Source organism: Hemicordylus capensis, chromosome 7 (assembly GCF_027244095.1).
Source record: "Hemicordylus capensis ecotype Gifberg chromosome 7, rHemCap1.1.pri, whole genome shotgun sequence".
NCBI classification, from domain to species: Eukaryota; Metazoa; Chordata; class Lepidosauria; order Squamata; family Cordylidae; genus Hemicordylus; species Hemicordylus capensis.
The window spans coordinates 32,781,359-32,800,081 of NC_069663.1; the positions used below are offsets into that span (position 1 = coordinate 32,781,359).

The 18,723-nt window shown below is 50.3% G+C and overlaps 1 protein-coding gene across 7 annotated transcripts; it reads left to right on the forward strand.

The window, feature by feature from the left end:
• Window positions 1–2,606: 2,606 nt before the first annotated feature.
• BSDC1 (BSD domain containing 1) lies at window positions 2,607–17,196 on the forward strand. Of its 7 annotated transcripts, none has more exons than XM_053268068.1 (12): window positions 2,608–2,942; window positions 4,843–4,954; window positions 5,795–5,855; window positions 7,306–7,422; window positions 7,658–7,825; window positions 7,946–8,000; window positions 9,332–9,447; window positions 9,836–9,904; window positions 10,723–10,804; window positions 11,711–12,226; window positions 13,194–13,297; window positions 14,290–17,196. In XM_053268068.1, the coding sequence occupies exons 4-12, from the start codon at window positions 7,327–7,329 to the stop codon at window positions 14,320–14,322; spliced, it is 1,239 nt and encodes a 412-aa protein (XP_053124043.1). In that variant the 5' UTR covers window positions 2,608–2,942; window positions 4,843–4,954; window positions 5,795–5,855; window positions 7,306–7,326; the 3' UTR covers window positions 14,323–17,196. The 7 variants fall into 7 exon arrangements, with proteins under 7 accessions (XP_053124038.1, XP_053124039.1, XP_053124043.1 ...); XM_053268069.1 differs by lacking the exon at window positions 2,608–2,942 and adding an exon at window positions 2,972–2,986; XM_053268063.1 differs by lacking the exon at window positions 4,843–4,954 and having other exon boundaries at window positions 2,607–2,942; window positions 5,771–5,855.
• Window positions 17,197–18,723: the final 1,527 nt, after the last annotated feature.

Sequence of the window (18,723 nt, forward strand, 5' to 3'; positions counted from 1 at the left end):
GACAAGAAAGGAGGTTCCCCTTGCCAGGGAGCTCTTGTCCTCAGCTCCTGGAAAGACGGGATGAATAACAGCCTGAAAAACTGCTTTGTTAATCTTATGTAATTTGTTTATTTGCAATGATGTAAACCGCTTTGGGAGCCTTGATCAAGGCAGAAAATGCAACAAAGAAATAAACCGTTTTAGATGCCTCAGGGGCACACTTCCACATTTTTGCATCCATATGAAGTTGTTGGGTGAGGAAGGGTTGCCAACATTGTGTTGGCCAAAATCGGGACACCGAGGAGGGGCTGGGGGCAGGGCCACCTGGGACAGGGCTTGCATTCACTGCCTCCCCCCCCCCCAGGTGGCAGCCGTTGGGAGCACTTTCTTGGTGGTGGTCATTGGATCGCCTCATTTGGGGAAGGCGGGTCGGGTAGGGACTCTTTGCCACCTTCTCCCAAGCCCTGCCTGCATTGCCTTGCCTTCAGAGCGCTGAATGCACCTGCCTGGAGCAGCAGCCTGCTGCTGCAGGTGTACCTGCCTAGTGCCAAACTTTACCTAAGTGGGAGGTGGGGGGAGCTCTCGTCACTGTCTCTGCTCTGCCACTGCAGAGTGGTGGCTTTGGGGTTTTTTTAAGTTAAAAAAAAAGTGGGAGAAATCTTGTCCCAGACGGGTTATGGTTAGGCGAGCATTTCCCCACTGAAATTTGGGACATCCCACACAGCACGGGACATTTGGCAACCCTATGTGAGGTATCTATCATTCATATGCTGAAGAGAATAAATTGTACATCACCACCCCAGGCTGATCCGGGGATGCAGTGAATGTGTCTGGAGGTTGTAAGGGTAATCCCTCAAGACCGAGTTGCTCTTGTTCAGTTCTTGGTCTGGCCAGGTTCCGGTTTCGAGTGTTTCCCTTGATGGGGTCGTGCTCCCCTTGAAAGAGCAGACTCACGATTTGGGGGTCATCCTGGATTCACAGCTCCTGCTGATGTGTTTTAGAAAACCAAAGTAATTCCATTTTACTTAGAAAACCTCAGTCTGACTTAAAGTAACCCCAGCCCAGCTCAGGGCCATCACGGCCTCTCATGATCAACGTCATTATCTCTCTCCACTAAATTGTATCTATGAAACTTGGTTCTCACGGGATTCTCATTGTTCTTTGCTGACAGTTGAGAAAACAGGATGTAACCAAATAAGGAGTAATCACCAGATGAACAATGAATCATTCGCATGCGTACTAGATACTTAGTCCACTATTTTATTGCCACGTATACTATGTCTAGGGTATCAGCATCATTCAGATTGTCTGTATAAATGTAAGATGCACCTATAACCAATTTGTATTCAATGCAGAGCGATAGCCCATTGTATACCTTGCTAACTGCAGTAGCAATAAAATGCCTCTAAGGAATTCCCACTGAGTCTGTTTGATTGGCTTAAGGAGGACCCAGGGACGAACCGAATTCACATCACTGCTAGAACAGCAGGTGGAAGCCGTGGCCAGGAGAGCCTTTGGCCAGCTTTGTCTGGTGGGCCAATTGCAGCCTTATCGCGACCGGCAGGCCCTGGCAACCATATCTCATGCCCTTGTCACCTCTCAGTTGGACTACTCCAATGCACTTTACCTGGGATTGCCTTTGAAGATGACTTGGAAGCTTCAGCTGGCCCAAAATGCCGTGGCCCAGCTGCTTATGGGCAGCAAAAAATATGATGATGTTTCACCTTTGTTGAGGTTGCTACATTGGCTGCCAGTTCGCTTATGGGTCAAATTCAAAGTGTGGGTTATCATCTATAAAACCCTTCAGGGTTTGGCGCCTGTGTACCTCCAGGACTGCCTCTCCCATCCAACTTTGACCTACCCCGTGGGGTCTCTCAGGTGGGCCTTCTCAGAGATCCAGGCCCAGGGAAGGTGTGTTAGGCCCGGGCTCGTGGGAGGGCCTTCTCTGTTGCTGTCCCCTCCTTATGGAACACTCTGCCTCCTGAGATTCATAATGCCCCCTCTCTTCTGACCTTTAAGAAGCTCCTGAAAACCCATCTATTTTGCCAGGCTTTTCGTTTTTAATGTGTGTGTGCATCTGTTTTTCCCTTTTGTCTCGTTTTCATTGTTGTTTTAATTTATGTAAACCGTCTCGAGTCTAAGGAAGTCATGCAGTCAATAAAGTTGCTAAATAAAATAAATAAATAAATAAATTCTCTTCCATATATTTCAATGACTTGATAGTTTTAACCTGCATACCTAATTTATTATTACTAATAATTGAGACTGCAGCCATACACTTAACTTGGGAGTACGTGCCTGGAACTGTAAGTTCTTTTTCCAAATGCAAGTAAGTATTTGAGAAAGAACAAAGTTATAAATTGGTTCTCTAACTTGGGTCCCCACCAGATGTTGTTGGACTACAATTCCCATTTCCCCCAAGGGATGATGGGCGTTGTAGTCCAACAACATCAGGGGACCCAAGTTGGGGAACCCCTGGCATGCGCCGCTTAGCCTTGCTAAAGCCATCCACCCTCTCTGGCAACGAGATCAAGAAAAACAGCGAAACTATTTAGCGCGAACTGTTTTCGACCCTCAGCGGTTCCCGTCGCCCTCCAGCGACCGAGCGGAACTCAGGGCTTGACTCGCCACCCTCATTTCCGGTGCCCGTTGGAGCGCTGCCATACAATCAGCGGGAAGAGTTACGTCAACATAGACATTAAAATAGACACAGAAAAGAATATAAAATGTAGAGTAGCGTCTCCAGGTCTGTAGATGCAAACAATCTGGCAGCTGCTCTACCCCGAAACTTCTATGGTGCCCTGCCCTGTTTATTTACATGGGCTGTTCACCTTCACAGCGAGCCGGAAGTGTCTCTATGGTTACGGCGAATCTGTGCCCCCCCCCTTAAAGAGAGGAGAGGAGCTCGCCGGAAATGGCGGTTGTCCGCCTCGAAGGGGCGGGGCTTCTGCTGGGAGTCAAAGGTCAGTAAATATTGGTGACGTCAGGTGGCCAAGATGGCGGAAGGGTGAGAATAACACCGAGCGTTGGGGGCGGCGCCATCGTGGGCGGGTAGCGGTATTGGGGGCTGCGGGGTGGGGAAGAAGCGGGGCGATAGAAGTGGGAGGCTGTGCCTGGCAGCCGCTCTGGAGCGGCTGAAGTTGGGGGGCAGGAAAGAATGCCCCTGGCCATGCACAAAGTGCCTTTCCCTTGCCCCGGGTCACCGCAGCGAGCGTCTCCAGACTGTAGGAGTTTGGCCTTCTTGCCTTAAAATCGAATCCTCGGCGTCTGGGAAGGAAGAGCAGCAGCACGGGCTCCTTGAGGCTGGACCCTTGGGAGAGGGGGTAGACTGCCGAGGGGAAAGTGGGATTTCCTCGGTCTTCTTGGGGAAGCGCACTAAAACATGGGAGAGGATCTGATTGTTTCAGGCTGGATGTAGGAAGGTGGGGGTGGATGTTTGGGCAAAAAGCAAGCGGTCTGGGGGCTTGGGAGCTGAGGGTTCATTCATTAGCAAGGTGAGGTGTCCAAATTGTTAAGGGGGACGTCAGATAAGAGGCCCCAAAACATCTGTAATATGTTACAGCCCTTCAAAATGATGGGTTCCTTCAGACCACTTAGTTCTTTGGCAGTGTTGTTTAATTCTCTGTGTCACAGGCTTATTGTCCGGATAAAGGATTATTAATCACTAGTTTGCTTTACTATTTTTGCTGCATATTTCTAATAGACCTGCGAAGTAGTGCTTAACACTGCCACTTTGGGGGTGGAGGTGAGGGGCTGCAAGATAAGTAATTTGCTGCCTACTGAACTTAAATGGTTCAGCAAGGATTTGAAGCCAAGCTTTTGTGGGCAAACCCTGGTGTACAATACATTTTGTACAGGTTTGCAGTATTTAATTCATATTAAGATATATAGGAAGTACCATCAGCTTCCTGATTTCATTCATTCATTCAATTTCTATACTGCCCTTCCAAAAATGGCTCAGGGTGGCTTACATTAAAACAAAACAATTAAAATCAATTAACAATTAAAAACAGACTATAAAACACCATAAAACAATTAACAGTTAAAATATTCAAAACATTTTAAAAACCCTGGAAAACCAGGTCACAGCAAGTTAAAAACATCTACAACAAATTAAAAACCTTGGAAGGCCAGGGCTCTCCTGAAGGCCAGTAGTGAATTCAAATTACAGATTTGTTTGTGTTTATGAAATGTTTGTGTTCTCCACATATCTTTGCATATTGTTGTTACATTTATTATTGTCGTTGCTGTACAGCCAAATCATAAACATGTTTACTCAGAAACATTTAGCATTGAGTTAAATGGAGCTTACTTCCTAGTAAATGGATTGCTGTTTTAGTTACAGTATCCTACATCAGTACTAACTGCACTTATTTCTGTTATGAAGATGCAGTTCTATGAACTAAATTTAAGGCTGTTGAGAGTTCCACTAAGTTACTGAAGATGCTTTCTCTCGCAGTCAAGGTGGAACAGGCAAGTCCCACAAAAGTCAGTGGGGCTACTCAAGAGAAAATGCATGTAGTTATGTCTTTCACCGTAAAGATGCATCAGACTTGCTATACTTGTCAGAAGTATATTACCCAAATAATATTTGCTGTATAGATTAGATAATACTATAGGGTGATAGGTTTTATTTCTCCCAGTATCGCTTAGGGTATTCTGGACATCCCTTTCAAATTTAAATATCTCAGGAAACCTTATTCTCACAAAGATTTGGGAGAATGTATCTTGTAGACTGGTTCTGTTCTTCAAATCCATCTTCTTTGAGGAAAAAGATACCAAGACAAGACGTACACTCAGTATTGGTTCAATGATATATGCAGTGCACTGATAACCACAGATGAGAAACTTCATCCTCTACAGATCTGGAGGCCTTGGAAGCAAAACATCACAAACAGGGTTATGAGGAATTCTAAATACAAGTGCGGAACACAAAAAGTCAACACCAAATATGGAGGACGAGTCTTTTTTCAAAGTATGTCAATGCTCAGTGAGCTGGATGCGTACAACCCTATAGTTTCTGCCTTAAGGTTATCACACCTTGTCAGACTAGTTAATGATCACATCTAAGAACTTGGCTTTGAAGCTGTTGATGTCAACAGTATGAGTCTAAAAGAACAAGTTCTTGTATTCACTCAGGGTTTTCATGAGGATTAAAAGTTGCCAAGTTGTGCTATATTTGAAGGAGATGAAGACAGTACCATAAGCTCTGTGGTCCATCTAGCCTCTGCAGCAAAGACATTTTCGAAATAAATGTTTAATCAACATCCCAAGTTTGAGCCTTTTATCATAGAGGCAGCTACACAAATTTACTCACAAGTAGACTTGTTGATTTAGTAGGACTTACCTGGTCTGTGCAAAAGTGTGTCTCCTAAGTGATCTGCATGCTTTAATATACGTAGAACCTCCACCTGCATTTTGCAGTTGTTAGCCAAAGTGAAATACTTTAGCTCTGCCTGGTGCTAGACTTCTGTACTAAAATGAGGGCCCTGTTTAGCCCTATACCACAGTGTTATGTTCTGAGTATCATGATTCTGAAACTTGGTGCTGGAGTCTAGCATTCTAAATTATTTCTCTAACCCTGGCTGTAGGAAGATACACATGCCAATTTTATTCTAAGCTTCTCCTGCAATCCTTATTGAAAGGGGCACTCCAGGGAACTGGAGTGGGGGAAAGGTTCTGCAAACAGTTCAAAGAAGTAGAGATAATTGTTGTATTCCAGCAAGCCCGACCTGGATGTTTGGAAGTTAGTCCTGGACCTGTGTTTACGGTATAAAATTCCCACTTTCAGCTTCATATGTTTGTCCTGTAACAGGGAAGATGGAGGCTGGTGGAGGAGCTGGCTCCAGCAAAGCATTCAGACTGTCAAAGAGAAGGTAGGTAGGATCAGCTTCTTCTCAAACTAGAAGAAAGGGGTCAAAAAGGCACAGCCCAGAGCAATAAGAGCAAATTGTCTGGCCTCCTTGGCATGATGAGCAAACCACTTGCAAGTGAGAACCTTCTGTTGAGTCTCTCAGGGTCTGGTTGCCTTTATTTGCATGTACTCCTGAAGTAGGAATTGACGGTAATATGTTCAAGCCTCTGTATTCTTGGTCAGCAACTAGTTTTACCAGCAGGCTCCTCTGGCAGGTTGAGGTGGGCATCTTAGCTGTCCTGAGGGCCACCTTTTGTTCTAAAACCGATGCAGGTGGGGAGAACAGAGATGGGAGGACTGGGCAGTAGTGGCCACATCTGTGAGCTGAGAGTTCACATTCCTGCTTGCTTACAAACTCACCGGATGGCGTTGAGCAACACACCTAACTCTGCACCTCACTTATTCAGAATAGAAATAATTACTATGTCCCTCCACATGGGGTTGTTATGCAAACAAACCACAGGAAGATTTTAAATTGCTGTGAGACACTAAAGCTGCTGTTACTCAAGAAGTCTTCCTGAAGTCGGGTGGCGTCCATTTATATACCGCCCCATACAAAAAAGTCTCTGAGCGGTTCACAATATGCCTTTCCAAACATTCATCTCTTCATGCTCTTGGAAGCCCAAATGAAATGTGTGTCTGTAGTAAAACTGACAATTAGTGACTGATGGTTTACATCATTAGAACCGTTTTTTTGCTGCTTGTATCTCTGAATAACAGGACCTACCCATGACCTTCATGCTTTGCTTGGGAGCCTTCCAGAGGCTCTCAACTGGCCCTTGTTGGCAGCAGGATGCTGGACTCTGTCGACTTTGGTCTCATACAACCAGGCAGTTCTTGCATTCATAAGAACAGAAGAAGAGCTCACTAGAGAAGGGGTTTCCAGTCTTGAGTCTCCAGATGTTGTTGGACTACATGTCTTATCATCCCCATGGCCAAAGGATGATGGAATTTGTAGTCCAGCAGTATCTGGGGACCCAAGTCTGGGATCGCCTCCACTAGATCATTCAGATTCCACAGCCCCATTTCTAGGATCGTTTACTGGTGCTAACTATGGCTGTTTCTTGCATTACAGTAACCATATATCCACAAGGTTTTTGTCAAAGACAGAAAGCTGTAGAAAGAGACAGAATGTTGAAATTTTCATATGCCATTTTCTGGTTACCATGAGGTCTGACTTGCCAGCCTAAGTAACACACTCACTTGAGATTCTTCAGAAGACGTGGCATACCTAGCAATCTAGTGTATTCCATTGTTCCCTCTAACAGGGATTCCCAGATGTTGACTACAGTTCCCAGAATCCTCAGCTGCAATGGCTTTTGCTTGGGGATTCTGGGAGTTGTAGTCAACATCATCTGGGAATCCCTGTTAGCGGGAACACTGGTGTATTCTCCCCTCTCTCTTTGCTCCAGTCCACAGAGGCCTTGGAGTTCATGAAACGGGACCTGACAGAGTTCACACAAGTGGTACAGCATGACACGGCTTGCACCATTGCTGCCACCGCCAGCGTGGTCAAGGAGAAGCTGGCTGTGAGTAGGCACTGCAGGTGGAGATGGGAAGGGGAGGGCAGAGGGAGACTGCGTCCCATGGGAAGGTGCAGTTGGCAAGCCTTCGTTGATGGGGAGGAATCCTCTCCCCACCCCCGTTGCCTGGGAATTTCAAGCCTACAGCATGGCAGACTTTGTAGGATGCTTCCGCTTTGGCTTCCTCTGGCTTGACTGTGTTTCGCTGTGCCTTTCTTTTGTTTCTTTTGTGTCTGCGAAGACGGAGAGTTCTTCAGGAGCCACAGAGAAAGTGCGGAAAGGCCTCTCCAACTTCTTGGGCGTCATCTCAGACACGTTTGCACCTTCACCAGATAAGACGATCGACTGTGACGTCATCACGCTGATGGCGACCCCTTCTGGGACCACGGAGTTGTACAACAGTGCCAAGGTATCTCCTCAGCGCTCCTGTTGTCCTCCCCCCCCCCCCCCCGCCGCAAGACCTCACGGTGACAGCTGGTTTGCGTGAAATGGACTTCTCATGCGCTTCTCCTTGTCTGCTCCCTTCCAGGCCCGCCTGTACAGCCTGCAGTCTGACCCAGCCACTTACTGCAATGAACCAGACGGTAAACTGAGGGCTGCGTTGGTGGCGGGAGGGGGGCGGTCTGCAGAATGGGGGCCCCTCTGGCGAGGCACCTGTATGGTGAAGCCTGCCATGCCCCGCCTGCCATGTCTCTTCCCAAAACCACGTGTGCTGGGTTGGCCAGAATCCTGCAGCCAGCATCTTGTCACAAGTTCAGCTTCCAGGGCTGGAGTGGAAAGGTCGAAAAGATGTGGGGCAGTGCTGGGATTTGGTGACTGCTGCAGTGGATAGAAAATGAGGTCTGGTCCCAAGAGGCCCAGGTTCCAAATCTGTGTTCAGCCGTGGAACCTCCTGGGTGGCCTTCGACAAGCTGAGCTCTCTCAAAGAAATGAGGAAGGGCTCATAGGGAGCTGCCTGCTGCCAAGTCAGCCCTTTGGTCCTTCTGGCTCAGTATTGTCTGCATGGAGCAGCAGCTGCTCTCCAGAGTTCCAGGCTGATATTTCCTAGCCCTGCCTGGAGATAGGGATTGAACCTGGCGCTTTCTGCATACAAAGCGGACACTTTGCCACTGAGCGATGGTCCTTCTCCCCGTGGGAGAAAGGGTTGTAAAGCAACCAGGGTAGTCCCCGCTCCACCTTCCAGTCATTGGGGTCTGCTCACATGTGCCACTTCCTTGGTTCAGAAGAGACCATCTGCAGTCAGTTCTGAAGCCTGGGATTGTGTTGGATCACAGGTGTCTGGGTGACAACATCAGAAGACTGAGCTACGAGCAGGATGCGGCCCAGAACCTGAGCACCCCTTTCTGCAGAGGAGCCTCTCTCAGGCAGGGCAGGAACTTTGCACAAATATGTGTGGGATGCCTGCCTACCAAACCTGTTCGGTTAATGTCTGGGCCATTAGGTGCTCTGTTGTTTTGAAGCTAGGAGCAGTGTTTAATTGGAGGGGGTGGAGCTTATAGGCCCCAGGGCAGTTTGGATGGAGCCACTCCGGCAACTGTCTGCTTGCATCTATCTTCTTCCCCTCCCGCCCTACTTTGGTAGTGGAGGGCCAGAGAGGTGGAGCACCTTCCCTGCAAGGAAAAACCCATGTCCACAGTAAGCCAGACCGTGCTTTGTGCACACTGTGAGACAAGAAGGCTTCATCTCACAAGCACAGGAAGTCGCATTTCATAATCACAGAGCACACGCAGCAGGGAAAGCAAGTTTACAGAATGTTCTTCTCCTAATCAGTCACCAAGTGGAATTACGTTTTCATTCCCCCTTGGGTAACTGCAGGTCTGTCGTGGAGCATCTGGTCCAAGCATATACTGGCCGCTTGTACAGAGTTCCCTATAGTTTGATGTTTCCTTACAGTCTTGCTCCCCTCCTCCTGCAGGACCCGCTGAGCTCTTTGAAGCCTGGCTATCACGCTTCAGCCTAGAGGAGAAGAAAGGGGAGATCTCAGAGCTGCTTGTGAACAGCCCTTCCATCCGCGCTCTCTACTCCAAGATGGTAAGGGGTTGGTGGCATGGCGTAGTGCCTTCCTTGCAGACCATTTGCTCCAGCTCCGTTACTTGAGAGTGCTGTCTGGGATGTGGCTGCTGTCTTCTCTCCAGAAGTCAGGGTCAGGACAACTGGTCAGCCCAGTGATTTGGAAAGCGATAAAAAGCGGGCTGCCTCATTGGCCCTGGGAAGTGGTCTTGCCAGCTGGAAATCCTCAGCTTTGGTTCTTGTCAGGGTGGAAGCTGGCTCCTGGAAGCAGGTGTAGATTTCAGCCTAGAGACTCCTGTTGCTGGCATTATTGGATGTGTTAGTCAGTGTGTGATTCTGAGTTTAAACAAGCTGTACCCACAATCCCTTCCCACATGTTGGTTCTTTATCTTCCCTTCCAATGACCCAGGTGCCAGTGGCCGTCTCCCACTCTGAATTCTGGCAGCGCTACTTCTATAAACTCCATCAGCTGGAGCAGGTGAGTTGCAGAAACCTTCCAAGTGCAAAACTGCTCATGTAAGAAACAGCAGAATATGACCCAAAGGCATGTAAGGCAGATGTGACAGCTTCTTTACAAGACAATTCTCAGCCATGTTTCCAGAGAGAGATGCCAGGCTCTAGGGGAAGAGGCCAGACTCTTTTCTGCTTTCTGCCCTAAGGTCTCCTTGCCGATACAGAGGGTGTCTATCTTGTAGCATTTGTGGACACTGCAGAATGGGGTGCAATCCCTAAACAGAGAACAGCCTTTAGGAATCCTCACAGGCTTTGTGAGGACCCTTTCCAATTCTGGGGGTAGCATGCTTCAGACCACAGGAGTCCTGCTTTTCTCTGCACGTCTGAAGGATGTATAGCAAGCATCTGGGTTGCAGGAGGCAGGGCTACGTGCAGCTCAGATTAGGGGAATGTGTCCGGGAATGCCTTTCTATGTTTAAAAAAAGTACAGTGGCTTCCAATAAATACCATTACAAACAATAATATATAACAGCAAAAAATATAAAATGGAGGTTCAGAATCGACCCACTTGCTGCAGGGTATTGCCTGGCCATGATTTGGTGTGTGTCTTAAACAAGACACACTGGTTCAACCTCTTGGTCATCTCCAATTGTGGATTCACACCCTGAACTAGGCTTGCTCTGGCCTCGGAAGCTCTCAGGGTGTTGTCCTGAGTAGCCCAGAATGTGGGTTGCGTTCAGACAAGTGTAGCAGCTGGGGTGGTCAGTACCATCTGGGGGGAGGAAGGCTCACTGTGATTTTCAACAAGTTCCTGACAGTCCAGTGAATTCCTTTCTACTCCAGGAGGAGTTGCGGAGGGACGCTCTGAAGCAGAGGGCAGAGCAAAGCGTTCACTCTGAAGAGCCGTGCTGGGAGGAGGAAGAGGGTAAGTGGACCCCCCTCTCCAGAGGAGCCTCTTGTTCCTCTCACTTCTATCGGTAACATTTTAGTAGGTGATCTTTGGATGCCCAGGTCCCTGAGTCCTTTATAGGTCAAAGCCCTCCCTTGGAATGGTGCCTGAAAGCCACTGGCAGGTGGGGAGCCTTCAATAGGCCAAAGAGTGTGATGTGTTTTATCTCCCTGCCGCCTCTCCAGATCAGCACGAGATAGGAGACTGTATGCCCGCTGGCTCATTTTGGCCGGCTCGGGGAAGGCCAGCTCTTTCTCTTCCCTAAAGCCCGCCCCCAGGAATATACCAGCCATTTGTAGCCCTTCAAAACGTGCTCTCGGTTGAAGGTCATGGGTGGTCTTTCCAGACGAGTTGTCCAGTGCCCCATGGCTTGGTCTACCAAATGGTGGCTTTGCCTGTGTTGTTTCCATCGCGCCGTCAGTGTACATCTGCCAAAAAGACAAGTCTGTGCTCTGAGGAACATACATGCTAAACGATTCAAGTTTGGACTTTTGACTAATGTAGCTGGAACACAGTGGGCCAGTTCTTCTCTTGCCTCTCCTAACACAGAAGAATTTCTTGGTTGCTTCCTTGGACTTTTGGAATCTTTGAAGGCACAGAGAAAACAAAATTCTGAGGGCGGGGGGGTGGGGCGGAAAGCAGTATTTGCATAAAGGACCCTCCCTTACTTATCATGCAGAGAGGCAAGGAGTCCTCTTACTTATGGAGAAGCAATTGGAGTGACTAGTATATCGAGCTGTAGGTATAGGCCATTTCATGTTCATTTTCCCCTTATAAGATCAGAGGGCAGAATATTTTTCTCCCAATGTTTGTGAATGTTAAACCTGTTCCATGACCACTACGAAAGCTTGGTGAAACTCCTTTTCACTTCTCCTGCCACAGAGGAATTTCTTGGGTCCTCAGCTCCACAGTCCCGTGTCTGCTTGCCGTCTTCACAAGAGTTGAAGCCAGCCTCCCCCGTCTCCACCTCAGCAGTCACTCCGAACCTGGAAGCATCTGTGGAGAGCTGGGCGATGCTCAGCACCACCCCCACGGAGGCCATCCCGTCCGAAAGCAGCGACAGCGTTTCCCTGGTGACTCAGATTGCAACCCCCAGTGCCGTGCCTGCCACCCCCTTACAGACTGGAGCCCAGCTCTCTGGGACCGAGAACCTCTCTCAGAGGCTGCAGGAAGCTACTGCGGAAGAGCAGGTCTCCTTGCCAAAGCCAGCGGAGCCTGCCCAGTCTTCCCTGACTCCTCGGGAGGCCAAGCCTTCTCCAGAGTTGCCCAAGGAGCAAGCGGAAAGCAAGCCGGCCAGCCGGACAGAGACCCTGCGCGAGGACGGGCCGATGGATTTGCGAGTCTTTGAGCTCAACTCAGACAGCGGGAAGTCCACTCCCTCTAACAATGGGAAGAAAGGTGGGTCACCTGGCAAGAGCAAAACCCCAGCTTCCAGATCAGCTTGCTGGAAGTGTTGAGTTCACACCTCGAGTTATCCATGTCAACATTTCACTTGCAGGCCTCTTCCAGCCCTCCACATTTCTGGAACGATATTGACTTTATGTTTATGCGATGTGGTTGCGAATGGGTGGGCTCTGCACCATCCTGGTGATATTTATGGTGGATGTTTCATGGTTATATTCAGGGGTCTCTCCCGGGGTGGGTGAGGGTGGGGAGTGTGCCATGACTGTGGCGAGGAGCAGCTTGTGCCAACGACACCTTCCCCTCCCACCTGTCCTAGCAGCTGCAGCTTTTCCTCCTCTTCCCCTCACACGGGATGCTGCCGCCGCCTGCTACTGCTCTATCAATGAGGAAGGTGGGAGGAAAAGAGCCAGTGGTGTGGCAAGGCCTTGAGAGGCTCCTCCTTGCCATTGGCAAACTGACTTTCCTCTTCCCAACTTGGCCATTGCAGAGGACTCTGGGAAGGAGCCTGTTTGTGGACTGGGGAGCAGGGGGAGGTGACCCCTGCCAAGTCTCTCATGCCCCCACTGCCTTCTCTCGCCCTCCTCCCCATCCCCAAGTGGGGAAGTGGAGGAGAGAAGGTCGCGGTGGTGCAAGAAGCTTGTCGTGGTGCAAGAGGCTTTGTCTCCTCTCCCAACATGCCGCCTCCCACCCCCATGTGGGCCCTGGAGTCCTCAGGCCGCCCATGCCCAACTTGGCTGTCCCCTGGTTATTGATATCCCCCTTGCGGGCTAGGGGGGGTCCCCAGAGTGGCCTGCAATGCAATTCCACCAGAGGTCACCCCCAGCTGCCCTGTGTGGATGATGGGCGTTGGCCCCCCCTGGCAGCCCCACCGTCCTGCTCTTCTTCCTCCAGCACAGTTTGAGGTGCTTCACAAGCCTTCCGAGAGGGAACCCCCAAATGGATCTCTTTTTCCCCCTTTCAGGCTCGAGCACAGATATTAGCGAAGACTGGGAGAAGGATTTTGACCTGGACATGACCGAAGAAGAAGTGCAGCTGGCACTCTCCAAGGTGGACGTCTCTGGGGAGGTGAGGACTGCAGAAGCAGCCAGTTAGCCAGTGGCCCAAGGGGGCTAGAGAAGCCCTCGGAAGGCCCCCACGTGGCCTCCTTATGGCTCATTTCCAGAGCACTTTGCAATCTTTTTCTGCCTGATTGCTGTTCTATCCTTCGAGAGAGCAGGAGTTACCCAAAGCCAGTTACTGATGGGGTTCAGGCATGATGCAATCCCACGGTTTGTGCTGCCTTTCATTAAGAACCCAAGCCATGGGTTGAGCAGGCAGCCTATGGCCCCTTGACCTGGCCCTGGCAATCAGCAGTGTCAAACTGCAACCCTCCAGCTGTGGTGGGCCTACACCTTCCAGCATCCCCAGTCCCAGTGGCCAGTAGCCAGAGATGATGGGAGTTGCTGGAGGGCCACGGTTTGACACCCCTGCTGTGGAGAATTTTGAGGCTGCAGCGGCCCAGTCAGCCCCCTTGGATGGGAGAGGAGAGCTGGTCTTGTGGTAGCCAGCCTGACTTGTCCCCTTAGCTAAGCAGGGTCCGCCCTGGTTGCATATGAAAGGGAGACTAGAAGGGTGAGCACTGGAAGAGATTCCCCTCTGGGGATGGAGCCGCTCTGGGGAGAGCAGAAGGTCCCAAGTCCCCTCCTTGGCAGCATCCCCATGATAGGGCTGAGAGAGACTCCTGCCTGCAACCTTGGAGAAGCCGCTGCCAGTCTGTGAAGACAGTACTGAGCTAGAGTATATGGCAGCTTTCTGTGTTCCTATGAGTCTCATGTAGGAGCAGGAGAGTAACCAAATGTTCCTTTCAACTAGGGACCTGAACTTTGGTTTTGATGATAATTCAAATGTGTATGCATTGATTTGATTAAAAGGCAGTCCGTTAGCTGATTAATATGTAGGACGTGGCCCCAGCTCTGGGCCACATCCTACCTATCAGAAGAGCTTGCCAGCACCATGTTTTGTCTCTGCCGCCCTCCTGCCTAACCTCGTGATCTTCTTGCTCTCTGTCCTGTCTGCAGCTGGAAGATGAAGAATGGGAGGACTGGGAATAGCGAGGCCGCCACTCCCCGCCGTGCTGTGCTCTCGCCTCGGCCTCCCTCGCCCTTCCTCTGCACCATCCAATGTGAATTAAATCACAGAGCAACCAGTCCCTTTTCCTGTGTAAATGTGTTCCAGGCTGGCTGGCTGCATCTCATCTCTGCTAAAAATCCCACGGGGGGCCTTGGACCGCAGCACGCACTCGGCTCCTGATGGTGACTGGTATTGCGCAAGGGGCTGCCCAAGAGCAGTGGGGGCGGGGAGAAGGGGGCACAGTGCTAGGGGCATCTTTCCAGTAGGCGGTCTCTCTCCCCGCTCCCCCCAGACGAATAATACTCTCAGAACTGCCCCACTGTGGATTTTAGTTTTCCTCCCCCCCCCGTTCCCCCCCCCCCCCGGCTTGAGGTGGATGGTGGTTGATGGTGGTTTGGGGTGGGGGTGTGGGGAGCCATCTCTGGGTTTGACTGGATTCTAGAAGATAGGATTGTTCTGCCCGTGTCTCTAGGCTGGCAGCTTGCTCATTACGTCTCCTTCCGCATGACTCTTTCCTGAAATCCAGCAAGCTTTTAGGGAGTTCATAGGGCCTGTTTGCTTACCACTGTGAATCCTAACTTGGTCTTAAGGAGGGAAACCGTATAGCATGGCCCCTCCCTGTTCACAACCTAACCTCCCCAGCCTTTGAACAGCTGGTTGGGAGGGGCACAGCTCCCTCCCCTCGGGCGCTTTACTGCAGCTGGCCCTCTCCTGGGACTCCAAGCACTTTCTCTTCTCAGAATTCTTCTTTAGGGACACACCTTGGTGGGAATGTATCTTGCACAGGCCCTGATGAAACAAAGCGGGGTTGCACAAGAGAAGTTCCTCCTGGGTTGTGCTGCTAGAGACCCTTCCAAGAGAGCCCATTTCAAAGGGTTGGGTATACCTGGCAATTTGGGCTTCTTGGAGCAGTGGGGGTGGGTCTGCATTGAAGGGTCAGCATTTGCCAAAGCCTCCCGCCCCTCTTCCTTCTCCTTGTGCTGATGGTCTCCAGTAGCCCCCATTGCCTCCAGGCATTTGTCTGTGAGAGCTCTCTGGGAGCCCTTCCTCTTGGCAATGGATCTTGTCTGTACTCCAGGTATGCTGAGAGCAGCCAGCTTGACTGCTCACATCGGATTTGGAATGTCAACAAGGCTGTGCTCCTTTTTGGACCTTCTGTAGGCACTGTTACTTTGGCTGTGGTAGAGGGCGCTGGGGAAAGCAGTGGTGCCCCCTTTCCTTTTGACTTGCATCAGAATTGGCCCTTGCAAAGTTGCTGTTAATTCAAACCGTCAATAACTGCCTGTGTCTCTGTGCTCAGAAGAACTGATTTAGCCCTCTTTATGCTTCTCTACTGTGGGTCCAAACGCTGAGGCTAATCACCTTCTACGCAAAACACATGGACATGAATAGTGGTGGTGCAAGAGCATAGAAGCATGGAACTTTCTGGAACTGGGTAGCCCAGTTCCTAACACACGCTCCTCCCCAGTGTTCCAAGATACCTGTGTTTTCTGACTTTGACCAGAGCCTCCGTGTGGCCCAAAGCATTTTGGTGACTGTAGCAGTTACAGCTACTGCTGCCCCCTCCTGGAAGCTGCCTCCCAGCCCTCTCTTAAGTGCTGCCAGCTTTCTCACCTTCCAGCAGTGTCTGGCTGTTCATAGTTGCAGAAGGAAGCCACTGTGTGTTTCATGACAGCTTTCCTCTCTCCTGCAGGAAGCAGCCAGGTCCTGCTGGAGGCGGAGCAGGCAAGCAAGCAGGTGGCAGTGCTGAAGGGCAAAGGGAAGGAGACCTACTGTGAGTGGCTGTTGCAGCTGCCAGAATCCATAGCTGTTACAGTTGCCCAGAGGCTTCTGACCAAGGGAGGCTTGTTCAGTCTTCTGAATGAACCTGCCTATAGAAATGGATCTCCATCTGAGAAACATTGGCATAGAAGTTAGTCATAAAAGCAGCCAAGTTTCTAATGGGAGTGGTATACAGCACACTGGGCAGGGTTTCTTGATGGCTTAGTCCGTGCTCCGCACGAGCAGTCTGTGCAAACGCTGATCTTGAATAGCAGATCTGGTGGCAAGTGAGAATCATGTCCTGTGCTCATCTGCCCTTGCAGTTGACAAGGTGGCTGCTCTGCTCGGGGGGGGGGGGGAAGAAGCCTGTGTCTTGCAGGTACCAGCGATGCGGTGCTCCTGGGGAAGCTGCCCTTTGGAGAGGTCTCAATGATCCTCCCGAGGGCCTGCTAGCCCACAAAACGTACTGGACCAGGAGGCCAAATGTCAAAGCTAGCTATGTTCTATATTTCACTTGGTTGTATTCACCTGCCTAAAGACTAGACCCAGGAGGGGTTTCCAAAGGTGTTATGTGCACTGGGCTGCCAAACACTTGGATGTGGAGGTTGAGGACATCTGCAGCTCCACCTGCATCTGGCCTTGAAACCAGGACGCTATTACGCTGCGCCTAACTCTGGGCTGTCAAGAGGAGCCCATAGCTAAGTGTCTGAGGAGAATGTGGGTTGGGAAGGGGGCCCCTGGGCCCACCTTGAATAGCCAGCAGGTGGGCTGGGGAGAGGCAGAACTTGGTAGCTGAGAGCCAACATCCCTGTCGAGGAGGCAACTCCCGGAAGGGCCTCGTGTCCAGGTGGGACTGGGAGGAAGTGCCAGGCTCTGACTCATCATAACTCTTAGGTTAGTTTTTATTCTTAATTTTCTTGGTTGTGCAATATTCTCTCCTTTTTAAATTATACTACATCTCCCTGGACTGTTTTCTAGCTGGGGCGAATAAGTGACTCTAACAGCTGTTAGTTTTGTAATGATGACTTTCTCCTGAACCTTTTACAGACTTGCCGTTAACAGCTATTAAAGGAGTTCCACAGAAATTGCCTGCCCATCTTGGTCTTTCGGCTCTTTTTCTTTTCTTCCCCCCCCCCTCCACCCCCCACCAAGTCTATTGTGTTAAGAGGGACAGCAGCCGCACCCCTTCCTATATACTTTCAGAAATCCCACCGGTGGAGCTTTTCTCTCTTGGTGTGTGTGTGGTGGGGGGAGGGCGGGTGGATGAGACTGGTTGTGTTGCCAAGAGAGGGAGGGGTTAGTGCTGCCCACTCCCCTGGAGGGTATGGTGTGTGAAGGAGCTGTTCCAGACAAAAGGGCAAACCTGGGGGATGGGGATGGGAGGGAGAAGATTGGGCAGGTGCTAGTGGAAGCCTGCCTGCTCTAGGAATTGGCTTGACAGACAAGCTGAATTTCTGCAGCATTTCCTTTCTGCAGCCGTTGTCTGCAAGTTCTCGCTTGGGGCCTTTGAGTGAGTGGTCTTCAGCCGTTGCTTGTGCTGCTGTGGATCTAGACTCAAGCTGGTCTTGTGGTAGCAAGCATGACTTTCCCCCATAGCTAAGCAGGGTCTGCCCTGGTTGCATATGAATGGGAGACTTGATGTGTGAGCACTGCAAGATATTCCCCTCAGGGGATGGAGCTGCTCTGGGAAGAGCAGAAGGTTCGAAGTTCCCTCCCTGGCAGCATCTCCAAGATAGGGCTGAGAGAGATTCCTGCCTGCAACCTTGGAGAAGCTGCTGCCAGTCTGTGAAGACAATACTGAGCTAGATAGACCTATGGTCTGACTCAGTATATGGCAGTTTCCTATGTTCCTATGTTCCATCCCATCAGTTGCACCTCTGTCCTCGTCGTCCTCTCCTTGCACGTAACCAGAGAGACTCTAGAGGCTCATTAGACAAATGTCTCCACTGTGGAGATAGTCCCAGGGTCCACCCTGGAATCTCCCAGTTTAGAAAGGCTCCCAGGTTGCTAAGCTAGGAAAGAGCCCTCTCTTCCTGAGAGCCTTGAAAGCCCCAGCCAGTTGCAACAGGCCATGTTACACTAGATGGACCAACAGTCTGACTTGGCAGCTGCTTCTGATCATAAATTTGAAATGCACTAGAAGATACTTGCCATAGGAGCAAGACCCCCAGCATAACAACCACTAAAAAGATGCCTTTCAAGCATAGAGCCTCTCCACCAACTCTCACCCCCGCCCCAGCAACAGTGGCCTTCGGCCAATGATGAAAGTTGCCATCCCAAAACACCTAGAGAGCCAAGGTTGATAAGCCCTGCTTTAAAAGATGCAAGAACATAAAAAGAAACAGGATGCTGGACTAGATCCAATAGTGGGCAGCAAATCCCACAAAGGTGGCATTTGGGATTTGGAGGTGTATTCCTTCTGAGCCTGGGGCTAATGCCCACTGATAGACCAGTCCACCATAAGTTGGATAAGCCAGCGTGGTGTAGTGGCTAGAGTGCTGGACTAGGACCGGGGAGACCCAAGTTCAAATCCCCATTCAGCCACGATACTTGCTGGGTGACTCTGGGCCATTTACTTCGCTCTCAGTTTAACCTACTTCACAAGGTTGTTGTGAGGAGAA

Coding starts and splice junctions, on each gene's coding strand:
- BSDC1 (XM_053268063.1), top strand. CDS start 2,734: ATGCAAACAATCTGGCAGCTGCTCTACCCCGAAACTTCTATGGTGCCC. Junction 7,423..7,657: donor TGGTCAAGGAGAAGCTGGCT/GTGAGTAGGCAC, acceptor GTGTCTGCGAAG/ACGGAGAGTTCTTCAGGAGC. Junction 7,826..7,945: donor AGTTGTACAACAGTGCCAAG/GTATCTCCTCAG, acceptor GCTCCCTTCCAG/GCCCGCCTGTACAGCCTGCA.